The sequence below is a fragment of the Ylistrum balloti genome, unplaced genomic scaffold (assembly GCF_031769215.1).
Source record: "Ylistrum balloti isolate Yb309-2 unplaced genomic scaffold, AGI_CSIRO_Ybal_v1 Utg369794, whole genome shotgun sequence".
Taxonomy (NCBI): domain Eukaryota; kingdom Metazoa; phylum Mollusca; class Bivalvia; order Pectinida; family Pectinidae; genus Ylistrum; species Ylistrum balloti.
In genome coordinates this window covers 792,269-808,071 of record NW_026781975.1, presented here as the reverse complement: position 1 = coordinate 808,071, position 15,803 = coordinate 792,269, and the positions used below count along the sequence as shown (strand labels likewise).

At 34.1% G+C, this 15,803-nt stretch overlaps 1 protein-coding gene across 1 annotated transcript; it reads right to left on the bottom strand.

The window, feature by feature from the left end:
• Nucleotides 1-6,036: 6,036 nt before the first annotated feature.
• LOC132544386 (cytochrome P450 3A24-like) lies at nt 6,037-12,291 on the bottom strand. The gene is made up of 13 exons (XM_060207971.1): nt 12,236-12,291; nt 11,707-11,803; nt 10,730-10,782; nt 10,415-10,511; nt 9,977-10,102; nt 9,457-9,545; nt 8,782-8,933; nt 8,412-8,539; nt 8,151-8,267; nt 7,840-7,986; nt 7,501-7,592; nt 7,142-7,285; nt 6,037-6,298 (listed from the first exon to the last, which is right to left on the bottom strand). Exons 1-13 carry the CDS (start codon nt 12,289-12,291, stop codon nt 6,037-6,039), a joined length of 1,560 nt encoding a protein of 519 aa, XP_060063954.1.
• Between the last annotated feature and the right edge of the window lie 3,512 nt (nt 12,292-15,803).

Here is a 15,803-nt window from a genome sequence, read left to right as displayed (position 1 = left end):
CATAATATTATATTATACATGTTATTACATGGAAATGCCGTAATTGGCAATTAAATTGTGAATTTAGATTAACACTGGTTTGTTTCTAAATTAGTTTAGAACTGTCATAGATAAAATGTGTTACTTTTTCATGGTGTGGATTCCCATATACGTGAAAAAGGATTGATATATTTTTGGTGAAACATGAATTATGTTACAATTGATATCAATTAAGTCACATGAATAACATTAAGTCTTAAACTGTCATAGCTTGGAAAGGTGTTGACATAAATAACGTTAAGCATTGGAATTAACACGTAATAGCTTGTAATATGTGAGATGAAATGTGTTTACCTGTAATGGTTTACTGTATATGCTTTGGTATGACTTGAAAATTTGAGATTGCACGTGGCATGTCCTTGATAATCGTCTTTGTCACTAGCCTTCCGCCTCTGGGTCGCTGGTTTGAAGACTACGCCAGCTACAGGCCCCAGGTCGGTGGTTTTTCTCCGGGTAGTACGGTTTTGCCATTACCACCCACATCTTGCACGTCCTTCACTGACCTTGGTTGTTAATAGGAAGTTAAGCAGAAATAAACGTGAAACAAATGCCCATAGCATTCTGAAATATTGATCAATAAACTATTGATATTAAATTCCCTTAACTAGGAATCCTAGAATCATAATCAAATTCAATAGGCACCGGCAATATATGAACAAAATACAGATTTACATGGAGATTTCCGCAAAATAAAGAATGCGATTGAAAATTCAAATGCTCGTAGGATTTTGTTTTTTGTTTTTTTGGTTTTTTTGGGGTTTTTTTTTCAGAACGTACACTTTAAACATCATGTTCAGAGTCTTATCCTAACACCTCTACTGAAGTAATCAGATATTTTAATGAAATGGTTTTGGTCATGACACATCGTACTTCATTTACGCTAAGACTGTGTATCACCAGACCTTCATTAGGTTAACGAATAAATGTTTATCTTTTTTTTTTTTTTTTTTAACTTATTGATTTTACAACGAAAATAGCAACATGTGAACAGAAACATAATCTAAACTCTATTACACCAAAACATTAAAAAACAAATAACCTGGAGGCTCATGAAATAGTTCAAGGAAACAAGACCAGGTGTCTCGAAAGAGTAAGCGTCTTTCTTCCATCGACGACACCCTCCATCATCGATTGATATTGTTGACTGAAAAGTGTCTGACAGGAGCAATGTAGTGGAAAGACATAAACAGTTAACGAATGACACTTTTATTGTGAAACATAAAACCCGATATATATACAGATATGGGTGTGATCCTATTTCACACATAAAACTTTATGTTCATAAAAATGTGTATTAACCTTACCAATTTTACAAGAATTTATATTTTAAAAGCTGAAGCATATAATGCATGTAGAAAATTTACACATATTCAGCCATAATCCAGCGAAGTTGATATCTTTACCATAAAGTTAACTATGCCGTTGTCACGTGTTTTTCTAACCAATCAATTTTTTATGAAGTTTAACGTTCTAAAAGTGAGCATACTCGTGAAAATTGACGACAAGCTGCAGAATGGGCAATATATATATGTGCTCAGGTAAAACACCCAATATTCAGTAGAGCTGAACAAAACATTCAGCAGCAATATAATATATATATATACCATTCTATAAGTTGGAGTTTTGCACAATACAAACGGATACCTCATTTATGTTGCGCAAAATATTTCAGGTAATGTAGATGTAAACAATAAAACATTGTTTTAATGAATTTATAGTCTATATATTTTCAAGATGCTTTCTAAGAAATCGTTAATGAAACCTAAGCCACACAAAGTACACAAGCCGGCAGCCTACACTTACCACTTTTGCAAACCGACCATTGTGTGTATCTGTTCTTTAAACGTACATCTCAAAAGCATACATTAACATCAATGATTCAATGTCTATGTGGGAGACCATATCTATCAAAAAACATCATTATGATAACACCCTGTCAGTGATTGTTGCTATCCTTGATCCTTATCAGTATATTGTGTGTATCGTCTATTTTCATTTCAAATTAAATGTGTTTAATCAGAATTAACATAGAAACCTTAAAAGGATGTAATCTGTAATACCAACAATCGGGAGGCCTTCATCACTTAAGATAAGCGTGTCTCCGTTACCTATACTTAAAAAAGCTTGTCTCTATCACCTATACTTTGATCAGTGTGTCTCCATCACTTTAACTTAGATCAGTGTGCCTTCATCACCTATACTTAGATCAGTGTGTCTCCATCACCTATACTTTGATCAGTGTGTCTCCATCAACTATACTTTGATCAGTGTGTCTCCATCACCTATACTTAGATCAGTGTGTCTCCATCACCTATACTTAGATCAGTGTGTCTCCATCACCTATACTTAGATCAGTGTGCCTTCATCATTTATACTTAGACCAGTGTGTTTCCATCACCTATACTTAAATCAGTGTGCCTTCATCACCTATACTTAGATCAGTGTGCCTTCATCACCTATACTTAGATCAGTGTGTCTCCATTACCTATACTTAGATCAGTGTGCCTCCTTCACCTATACTTAGATCAGTGTGTCTCCATTACCTATACTTAGATCAGTGTGTCTCCATTACCTATACTTAGATCAGTGTGTCTCCATTACCTATACTTAGATCAGTGTGCCTCCTTCACCTATACTAGATCAGTGTGCCTCCATTACTTATACTTAGATCAGTGTGTCTCTATTACCTATACTTAGATCAGTGTGTCTCCATTACCTATTCTTATATCAGTGTGTCCATCACCTATACTTAGATCAGTGTGCCTCCTTCACCTATACTTAGATCAGTGTGTCTCCATTACCTATACTTAGATCAGTGTGCCTCCTTCACCTATACTTAGATCAGTGTGCCTCCTTCACCTATACTTAGATCAGTGTGCCTCCATTACCTATACTTAGATCAGTGTGTCTCCATTAGCTATACTTAGATCATTGTGCCTCATTCACCTATACTTAGATCAGTGTGTCTCCATTAGCTATTCTTAGATCAGTGTGCCTCCTTCAGTGTGCCTCCTTCACCTATACTTAGAACAGTGTGTCTCCATTAGCTATACTTAGATCAGTGTGCCTCCTTCACCTACCAGCGTCTGTTGATTATGTTGTAATACGAAACCTTTGTGTTTTAATCTTTATGGAAATATAAAAATATATTAAAACATTTTCATTGTTATGATAGCACCATGTACAAGTGGTATGGACTTTTAATCTGATGTAACGTAATCCAATGTAGCATTGTTAAAATGTGATAATACAATCCACATCAGTTATAGTATAACAACTTTACAATAGCAGCATGATTATAAAATACAACATTCACCTATACACCTTGTTTAAGTGATTTTAGCTACTGCTACAACATTTCTTGATCTGCAGTGTTTTTGAGTAGTGTTTTTTAATTGTATATCCTATTTTCTCCGTCAATGGTTTGTGCATGTATTTCTTTGTTTCAGTATTTGTCGTTAGCTGTAGTTAAATGTTGTCGTTGATGATAGTCAACAGTAGTATTGTGCTGTACATGACATTATAATAAATAAACATCTTAAACTGTTAATATGCATCTTCATTATTAGTCGAATTTAATCCATCCTTTTACAATAACTAAATCTGACACTTGTCTGAAAAAAAGTTGTCAACGATAAATACACACAATGTGTAGATACACCGTTTCAGTATCATCTTTTCTGTATAACTAGATACTATTTCTGGAGGTAAGTTTCAACAGTATTTTAATTACCTCAAAGTATTATCCATACAACCAGTACATTTCCGGATTTTTGGAAAATAAGATCAAGACTTTTCTTTCAGGAAGCAATAACATGATTTTTTAAAGCTAAATCTTAAAATTATAGTAGTAATATTTTTCATTCATTTTTCTGTTTATATTTGTTTGCAGTAGCCTGTTTCTGAACCCTCTTTGAGTCAATAGAATTCTCCTATATATAACTAGGAATTCTATCCTGTCAGTACTTCAGTCCTTGGTATATGTTTGGCATACATTGTCTTTTGAACCTGTATTTCAAAATAAATAAATGTTTAGTTGAGCCATTTCTATATATCAAAAATAATACACAACAAATGTTCACCATTGATACAATATATTTTAATATATAAGTTTTATAACAATTGAAAGACTAGTAGCATTTTATGTAACATATCATATCATGATCGACTCAGAATAATAAATTAACCAATAAATAAATTAATAAATACACTCACATTTTGTAACGAGGAATGCAACATTTGATTTTAAATAGGAACATTTTGAACAAACGTATGTAGGATAATACATAATGCAATGATTTATGACTACATGCTATGAGATAGAAAAAAATATCTTTATACACGAGAAATGGAATAAATGAAATGACAACATCGACTTGTATGATATTTACACTTTAACATTATTTGGATAAACATACAAGAATGTACGTCGTAATATTCATTGAATGAATTTGAAATAATTATCTTCTCTTTCGACTCCCTGATTGACAAAATAATATGAGTGCTTTGGCAGCTGCTAACATGGATGGCAATTAATGCCATAATAAAGTCAAATATTGATTCTGTTAAATCGATTACAAAGTGAAGAAAAACAGACAATTGGTACGTTTTTCAGTGGTAAATCCTTATTAGTTTTGAGATGAATATTAATTCTGTTGAATTTTGCCTTCGGAAACAAACGATATAATTGAAGTACCATATTGAGCATAACTGAGGGTATAATGGTTCTCTTTCACACAACAGCTGATAACTCTGGCAACCTGGCAAGATAAGACACCACGTACAATCTTGCTACTACCTATCAATACAAGAAAATATCAACTTCAACTTGGATAAGTTTGTACACAAGTTTTATCAAGATGCATCCACTTATTCCAACAAGTTGTGTACAGCTAATTATATCAACTTATATCCGTTATTACCAAAAAGCTAGATACGGCTATACCCAAATTATATATCCACTTGTATCATCTAATGTCAACAAGTTGGGTACGACTAAACCCACAATATATCAACTTCTATCTATTGTAAACAAGCTGGGCATAGCTATAAACACAACATTTCAACTTGTATCCAGTAATATCAACAAGTTATATTCTCATGTACACATAATGTAGCAACGTATATCTACTAAATCCATCAGGTTGTCCACGGCCACAATTTGGATACGCCTGTATCTACAACATACCAACTTGTATCTGCTATATAAACAGGTTAAACACGACAATACAAACAATATATCACATTGTATCCACTATTATCAACCAATTGAATCTGACTTCATGCAAAGTATTTCAACTTGATGCGGCCGCAAGCACAATATAACAACTGGTATCCACTAAAATCAACCATTAACGTATACACCTTTTAACTGACAACATAAAACAAAGATACAAAAAGGCACCAGAACAAAATCAAGGGAAAACATTTGCTGCACTGATCAGTCGAAGCATTAGCTAGCTAAACATATCATATTTGTAATACCTCCTGTCCCGTTTCAATGCAAAATGGTCACTAGTGTACGTGGAAATCATCTGTACGGTATCACGATATCTCATTCTGTCCCTTTGTTTCATTCAGAGCATCGGGTAAACGTGTAAGACTGGGTTTTATATTAATCAGGTGAATACTGTATGCACGTAGTACATGTTTGAATGTCTCATGTTTACATGTTATGAAACACGGTAAACTTCATAGGTATTCCGCATTAACATTCAAAACAGTACAGTTTCGTGAATTCCATATGCTGGGCTCGATAATGCATCATGATTGTGTAAGTCAGTGACACGATAATTCATGAGCATATTGTAGAGTCACGGAGTTCACATGTGTACGTGATTAGTTCTGAGTTTCTAACCACTGCCTCATCGCCACTGGATGTCGTTCCGAGGAACTATTGCACGATCACTGCTACTGATAGGATGTGATAACCCTTGGTCGGGTGTTGAATCAGAACTGATTTCTTTTACGATTTCCTTTTCACATACATTTGCCTTTTTAAGTTCCTCTGCTGTCATCAATGTTACGTCTATACACCTTTATAGGCACGCCGTTTTTAGGTATGATTGTAGCTCCCTCAACATACTTCAAAGGGATTGAGAGCTTCTCGGACGGTACAATTCTGTAATTCTTAAATAGTCTAATCATTGCCATTTTCCCTTGTAATTGGGCCAATCGGAGACCCACACATGCTCGAGGTCCACTCCCAAAGGGCATCCAAGCCATTGGATTTCTCTTCCTCTTTCTTTCGGCTGAAAACCTGTTAAAGAAATCAGAGATCTATTTGAAAAGTTGTTATGACTGTCTTGTTTCATAATAAATCATTTTGTGTGCAGTTCCATAAACTGTATACGTTGTTTACGGAATGTTTTAATATATTATATGATATGGCTTGACATTTTACCTTTGGCATATCATTCGCGTTCGTGTTTGAATAATTCTTAACAATGAATAGCTAATAGTCGCAAAAAGTTGCCGTTCACCGATTTTCAGCAGCAAATGCTGGACAGTTAAATATAAAACCTTTAAAGATATGTACAATAATGAATGATTTTGTTGTTAACAGTAGCTGCAGAATACAAGAGTGAGAATGATTGTCTGTAGTGTATATCGATACACCTTTCTAAACAATGAAAGAAATAATCATCTGCAGTTCAAATATTAGGTGTTCTTTTGAAAATAAAAAAGCAAATCGACAATAGAAATTTGAATAAGAATTTAGACTGCCAATCATATAACAGTGTCGGCGTTAAAGCGACCGTAGAGGATCAGAGCGATGTGTGTAGTCAGGCGTGACGACTAATGACACCCATCGTGACAGCGACGAGACAACAATTGAATTATGAAGACATTAAAATCTCAAACGAAATACATGTAGGTTGAACACATGAATACAAAGAACTATCTAATATGTTACTCTTCAGTTCCAATAAGGTGCATACCTTGTTATGCCCTATTATTGAGTCTTTGTGTATGCAGAAAATTATGTCTGAAAGAGGTAGGCGGAAAAGGAAAAGAAAGAAAAGACACCATTGAAATACAAAGAAAGTTTTAAATACGAAATCATGCAATATAATCATAAATAATAAAATCTTTGTTTTACCTTTCGGGCACAAATTGATCCGGATCCTCTCCCCACAGCTCCGCATTATAGTGAAGAGCCCAAACATTAGCATGTATAAGCATCCCTTTGGTTAACTTGATACCCTCAATTATGCAATTCTCCATGCATTCACGGGCAACAACACTGTATTGGAATCAATTAACAATTACTTGATTTCAAATGTGTGTAACTAATAGAGTAGGAGATGTATAAGTTCACTAATTTATCTCATTATTGATTTAACTAATAGGTTCAAATTGGATTTCACATGTTGTTATTTTTTGTTGTTTTCATATACATTTAGTGTGTAATAATGAAATAAGATAAGGATGTTATTCAAACGCTTAATGTGTACTTACGTGCTAGCAAGGGGGCATTTTCTAAGAGTTTCACACCAAACCATGTCGAGATACTCCATTCGTTGGATGGCATCATAGCTCGGATTGTCTGCCTGTATGAACGAACAGTGTTACCAATGAACATATGCGTTTGTTTTGGCTTATAACTGATAAATTTCTTAAATTGTCGTGTTATTAAATCAATGATTCGTGTATTTATTGAAAACAATACACTTCGCAAATATTGATAGATACTACAGCATGTTTTCTTAAAATAATTTATAATATGTAAAACAAAATTCAAGTTATAATGTTTCAATATGTTTTCAAAGGAATATCTATGTACGTGGTTTTTAGTACCTGGTCAGGAAAATATCTGTCTATTTCCTCCTGGAGTGTTGTCTGTACTTTCTGATTGACAGCCATTTCGTATACAATATACGCGAGGGTAGTGCTAGTTGTCTCATACCCTGCCAACAGGAACAGGAGAGATTGGGCTGTCAGCTCCTGGAAACCAAAACAAATGACATATATACATGCAATAGACACATACATTTTCAGCTTTTTTCGAAACAAGAATAAACTGAATTATATAAACCAATGATAGCAGACATTCTAAACCCAATATTCAAGCGTTCTATTGCCTTGTTTATGAATCAAATCGTAATTACCTCCGTAGTCAGAAGTCTCTTCCTAACCATCTTATTTGCTGCGTCTAACTCCTCGATACCAGTGTTAGGGTCATACTCGGAGTTCAACATCAAGTGGAGAAGGTCAACTTTATTTACCTGAAAATAATCAAAGGACTTTTTTAAAAAAAATTATTCGATATGATCTGAATACAGAGTTTATTTCGTATCATTTGGTTCCTTTATAAATAATTGACAGTATACAGGTCTAAATTGTTTCTTTCCTTGTCATGCTTGAGTTACCTGTAAATCCTTTCTTTCATTGACGATTTCTTTGATCTTCTCTTCTAACCAAAAAACAGGATTAAACGATAGATAGCCCAGTAGCTTGTAAATTGTGATCCATAACTCGTGGAACTTAGGGAAAATAACTGAAAGAAACAAATTTCCATATTAAACCAGCATAAGACTGGTTGAGTTATTAAGTTATATGACTAAATATCTCTTTGCCAATAGGTACAGTGTTTGAGACTATGATAACTGTGAATTATAATGATACATATCAAGTAAAAGGTATACCAGAACATTTCCAGCATGTGCTCATTCTCAATTACTTTCTGTAAATATATTTATTAATTTCTAATTAGACATTATGTTAAAGAGATGCACTTACATCCGAGAAGAAAGAGAAAAGGACGTTTCGTTGTGTCCGTAATTACTTTCCTGGAGTGTTTAAGCCAACAATCGTCTGGATTTTTTAGAGAGCTATTTTCAAGACCAAGTCCACATTCCGCTATTGTATCCATAGTTAGTCTTTGGAAAACGCTGTTAATGTAAAAGACAGCAATGATACTTACTTGAACATCTAATAACTATTGTTGTAAAATGATATATTAATAGATCAAAATCTATTGATTCAGTTCTAGACATATTGATATAATCTCGTTAATAAATTCAACATATACTGCAGCTGTTAAATGTCACGTTTATTTACAAGAGTTTCACCCTATACATCGGGCAATATTGTCACTCGGCATATCGCGCATAAATCATATGTTTGGCTGATTGTTTGACGGTCGACACTGCTATGGAGTCAATATTTTACAAAACTGACGTGAAATCATTCTAATTACGACATTTAAGGTTGTTGAAAAAGTCATAGTTATGTTTTATATCTAAATTTAGATAATGCTATATTGTACAGATCGTGATAGCGCTACAGCGATGGCGTAAACACGGCTTTATTGTTTAGCATACAGACCAGAACAGTCATCAGCAAGACAAAATATCAATTATCAAACGAAAAATTACGAATTTCTTGAACAATATGAATATCCAGTTCACTCACTCATACACATCGAAATCGTCATCGTTTCGTCCATACGTATCCACCACCGCCATGAGATGATCAATTCGAGTGTTTATCATCGGCGTCATCTGTAAATGTGCACCAAACAAAAGTGATGTAAATGTGATTAATAGGTCTTGTCATCTTTCATAGTTTTTACTCGTAAAACGACAATGAGTTCAAAGAGGAAACCAGGCTATAAGTCATCGCGACGTTATTTCAATACAGTTCTTTATTCGTTATAGTTTTATAGACGACAAGAATTCTCTTTGTTAGGAACTCCAGTTCAGAAGTTAAAAAAGGGAAAAGAAAAGCTTTTAAAATTGTAAAGAAAATTACACCGAATCATTTAAATATATTATAATCTACACACATATAGAGAATGAAGTTTCTATACAAAATGCTTCGTCTTACAGCGCGAGACGTCACACCGAGAAAGGTAATATAACGCCCATGTTTATATCCTATATACATATCATGCGAGGAGTGAAACGACTACAGATGATACCAAGGTACTCACATTACGCATTTTCGTCGTACTGAAGGCTGGATTGATGATGGATCTAAGACGTCGCCATCGCTCGCCTCTAGCAAAGAACATGTGGACATTTTCATCCCTGTCAGGATCTACCTGAACTGGAAAAACCTGGACAAACATCAAAGATGTATTGTAGATGACGATCTTGTTCAGATGTGCTTTATGTTAACAATGACGGATTCGAGTTTAGGTAGTCAGCGAAGTTATACGATTTAAAGATATGTAACCAGGTTTCGAAATGAGATTTTATTAGAAAATAGACCATGTGATTAAACTGATGCACGTGTGGGAACAAAAAAAAAAAAACGAAAATGAGTCTAATATAGTCATCTATGGAAGCAGGATTTCGTATGTACATTTTGTACATTGATTGGGCAGTTCGTGTAAGTGCTAGTATACCGTGCTATACATTTCACTTACTTTTCTCGCATGAAATTTCTTAAACTGTTTGACGAATACTTCGTGTAAAAGTTCCATATTGGTAGTCACCAGAACCGCAGTGGGGCCCTCAAAGTACCTGCAAAACCAGAAACAAGACATTTTTAATATTAGGAAAGAATTTCTCGAACAAAAAGGAACGAGGTCACCTAACTGATGGTAAATGATAACGTTATTTTTGTCGAAGTTAAAATATAAACTTGATAGTTCGTGTCCCGATTTCACACTCAATAGTTGTGGTGAAGTTATAAAATAAAATATGATGGAGCTGATACCAGCTGTACATAAAATACTTACCCAAATGTTTTCCCATACTCTCTGTACCATTCTTGGTATTTTATATAAAAACTCTGAAAGAAAGTTAGGACCAAAGTAAGCATATTGTGCAACCACACAAAATATAGTTAATATTTGATAAAAAGTATACTATCCGCAGTAATGTGCTGCATAGGTGAACAAGATATCGGACAGCAAAAAGAACAGAAAATCGGATATACGCTGAACTGAAGCTTCAGTGATGAAGAGATATAAAACACATCCCCGACAGTTTACCTCTTGATATTTCAGCTACTTTAAAGGGGTTCACATATAGATATATGTAGGTAGAGGCATATTCCATTGCAAAGTTTACATTACTTTTTGATGTTTCATAAATGTAGTAAAATTGATGAAATAAATAAATGTATTAGAGACATAATCATATTAGGATTCCAAGACAGGGATTATTTATAATATTCTACTACAGGAGAAAGTGAATTAAATATATATTTTATCAATCTACAAGATAACCATTCAGCTATAATCAAAATAATGATGTCGAGGTAATGATATCCCTGCTTTTTAAATAAGGTTTACATATATATTGTTTCAATATGTGATTAGTTAGACATGACAGTCGTCATGTTTTATTATCATTATTGGGCAATGATAGTGCTGGGGTGCCGTCACTCAGTGTTTTCATTAAGCATGCTTTTGTGCCCAGGGCTTGACAGTTTCCACTTTGAAAAATGTCAACCTCATGATGATAATCACAAGGTCATATAACATAGTAAGAACGAATTCTGCAACGTTAATAAGAGTCGTTGATCATCTCAGGACCTGATATATCTTGTTTACGTCATTTCTTCCGCTGTCTGACATATAATGAATATACATAACAATGTATACATGTAGGGTTATATCATGCATTGTCAAATAAATGTCCTATTTCTTTATCAACACAGAAAGCTACTAATACATATAATTAAGCTTGAATAAAATACAAAAATACTCACTTTACGGAAAAAGGAAAGTAGATTTCCAAATAAGAAATGTGGTCTTGGGCCGGGAATCCCCATCCGACCAAACACTTGCATTTTCTCTCTTCGTTGCCTGCAAAATGAGTTAATTTATTAATACTAAAACAATACACCGGCTACGCAAAAAATACGAAGGTTAATCAATCAACTAAAATAAAAACAAAAACAAATAAGTAAACAGACAAATGACAGATAAGCTGACGATTTCATTTCGCTCCATAATTATCCTCAGTGATAAATATATATAGGTTATACTGAAGTTAAGAAATTTGAATAACATTCTTAAGAAATACCACCTGTCGTGCTGTACAGCTGAAACTCTATTTTGTAATTGTTAAACACGTGTAATGGAAGTCGAGCGCATGGATGGTCCTTTAATGTTAACAAGTGTAAACGTTAACTCCCGGACTGAAGGTAGCACGTGTTGATCCTCGAAGCTGGCTGTCTATGTCGGATACCATGCTACCTAACATTTAATCGAAAGAGTAGTAATAAAATAGTTTACCTGTAAAATGCAACGAGGAGAGCCAACGCAATCACACAGAGCACGGTAGACAGCATGATGTTGCTCGATACCTAATTGAATGAAACAACCAGAAGAAATGGACTGTTAAATTATGGGCCCAGCGCTTAAGAGGAATATAGCTAGCCAATCACAGGTTGTGGTAAATGTGTCGCTTTCCAACAAATCAAGGTGTAGTTTAGAGCGACCGTGTAAGCAATGTAAGGACACCGAGGTGTAAAACAGAGCTCTTATCATAGCTACAGATCGATATGACAAATTAGATATCGGAAGATAACTTTGTTTAAGCCAATTATTTGAATATACTGAGTGGCATGTTAAGTTGGTTATGACCGGACGTATAGAAAAAAAGTCGAAATGTCTACATACATTTTACAGCATTGCCTTGCTCTGTGTACGTATATAGATATATATGCAGTCAGATATTACAGATACTAGTGATATAAGACAACATTAATCTCCCACTGTTGATAACATCGTAAGCACTGAGGCAAATGCTCAGCGGTAATACAGGTAACGTAGCTTCATATATAGCTGATTTTTCTGCAAACTAGCAGGTTTATTTTGCATATTTTTTTACATATGTACAATCACATATAATCAAAACACACATACAAACACACACACGTGAACACGCTATTATTTCATATCATCTCTCAAAGCGCGATATCAACATTCCGAATGTTATTTATCTGATCGGATTTAAAGAATACATCTTTGTTAAAGAGAACCCCAGGGCAGGGTTAGTCAGTGGGGTATCAGCTTATATGTCAGCCTATTTCATACACCCGGAAACTGCACCATGTCATTATAGCTGATGAGACTGGTTGTTGACTGCTCCAGTGCTGTGATATACTGGACGGCCGCGTGTTGTTATCTTTAACAGATCGAGCGTGTTCAGTAGACTTCAAATATTCCATTTACTGGAATGTGTCATGGTTAGCTATGAAATCAACTGATCTAAAGTATGCGAGACAGGCACGCTGAAGTCTTTCTGCTTATGTCACGATGACTTGATACTTAAAGTCTTTTAAAAAATATGTTTATATATTTTTTTTCTCTTTGTAAATTTCCAATACAGCTTTGTTATATTCATTACTTTGACATCCAGTAATACATATCCATATATATGTACACAAGCATATATTATCTATCCACTTTCAATAAAAGAGTAGATGTGCATAATTTATTTTGTAAAAAAAAATCCCTGAAAGGAAAAACAAAACACGTTTGGTTATAAAACACCTCGATAGTATTGTTTTACACGGAAATAACTGCATTGTATATGTACATTTCCGATTGTGAGTAAAAAATGTTCTCTATTTTAAAGGTATTTTAATTAAAATTTTAAAATATGCGACAGTCTCTTGCTTTTATTTCATGCCTTATCGTTTGTGTTATTAAAGCGGTGATTTTATTACTCCTTAATAACACCATACGTTCTAGAGATATCTAACTAGTAATCGAAACAGCATAAGCTACACCATCATAATACCACAGGGGAATAATACACACGTATATAACATTATTAAGCGACAAATTATACTGAAATTGTTATATTCATTAAAATAGTGACATGGACCCGCAAAACATATATACTTAACACTAATTTGAAAAAAATCTGTATTGGAAGTAAGTGAATTTTACCTTTCAGTACAAATAAAATTAAGTATAATCAAATAATGAAGTAAACTGAATCATACAGGTGTTTCTTCCTTCAAGGACTCGTCGTTATGCTAAAGACCTATATCTTGACATCCATGAGGTGACAGACGAAAACCGGAGTAAAAAATATGAAATCAGGGATTTACATATGATGACAGCTGCTATGAATTGATTAGGGTGATGCACAACACCAATAATATTTACAGCTAGGAAAGGAATAAGGAATATCTCTTGTCATTTTCGGGCGACCTTTGTAACATAAGTCAGTGTCTTGCCTTTGCTCAGACGGAATTTGCACCATTCGTTTTATTAGACATTTTTATATCGACGACAGAAATCCCTTAATGTAACCTATGTCATCTTCAGTGATATTGTTAATATGGAAACAGTAACTAGTAAGACAGCAAGATAAAAATGATAGCGGAACCAATGAACTGCTAAACATTCCGCCTTACATACCTTAGATATTGATAGCTTGGTATAAATGTATTTGGAAAAAGTATACTGATATCTTTATAACCAAGAGTCAAATTAATATTGTTCTTTTGGAATCCAGATGAGTGCCGTCACTGCTGTGGACTAGTTTGATTGAGAGTATAATATTGTCACTGTTGTTGAATATAAATGACTTGACAGTGTTATAATGATACCAGACAGACAAGTTCTGTCTCTGTTGTTGACTACAGTCAAATCGACAGTGTTATAATGATATCAGTCAGGCGAGGTATGTGTCATTGTTGTTGAATACAGTCAAATTGACAGTGTTATAATGATATCAGAAATTCAGTCAAATCGACAGTGTTATAATGATATGTGTATGTGTCATTGTTGTTGAATACAGTCAAATTGACAGTGTTATAATGATATCACTTCAGTCACATTAACAGTGTTATAATGAAATCAGTCAGACGAGATATGTGTCATTGTTGTTGAATACAGTCAAATTGACAGTGTTATAATGATATCAGACAGACGAGATATGTGTCATTGTTGTTGAATACAGTCAAATTGACAGTGTTATAATGATACCAGACAGACAAGTTCTGTCTCTGTTGTTGACTTCAGTCACATTAACAGTGTTATAATGATACCAGACAGAAGAGATATGTCACTGTTGTTGACTACACTTAAATTGACAGTGTTATAATGATACCAGACAGAAGAGACATGTCACTGTTATTGACTACACTTAAATTGACAGTGTTATAATGATACCAGACAGAAGAGACATGTCACTGTTATTGACTACACTTAAATTGACAGTGTTATAATGATACCAGACAGAAGAGATATGTCACTGTTGTTGACAAAAATTGACAGTGTTATAATGATACCAGACAGAAGAGACATGTCACTGTTGTCACACTTGATAGTGTTATAATGATACCAGACAGAAGAGATATGTCACTGTTGTTGACTACACTTAAATTGACAGTGTTATAATGATACCAGACAGACGAGATATGTGTCATTGTTGTTGACTTCAGTCACATTAACAGTGTTATAATGATACCAGACAGAAGAGATATGTCACTGTTGTTGACTACACTTAAATTGACAGTGTTATAATGATACCAGACAGAAGAGACATGTCACTGTTATTGACTACACTTAAATTGACAGTGTTATAATGATACCAGACAGAAGAGACATGTCACTGTTGTTGACTACACTTAAATTGATAGTGTTATAATGATACCAGACAGAAGAGATATGTCACTGTTGTTGACTACACTTTAATTAACAGTGTTATAATGATACCAGACAGAAGAGACATGTCACTGTTGTTGACTACACTTAAATTGATAGTGTTATAATGATAACAGATAGACGAGATGTGTCACTAATTCATAGTGTTATATTGATTTTTACCCGTGAAAAGTCT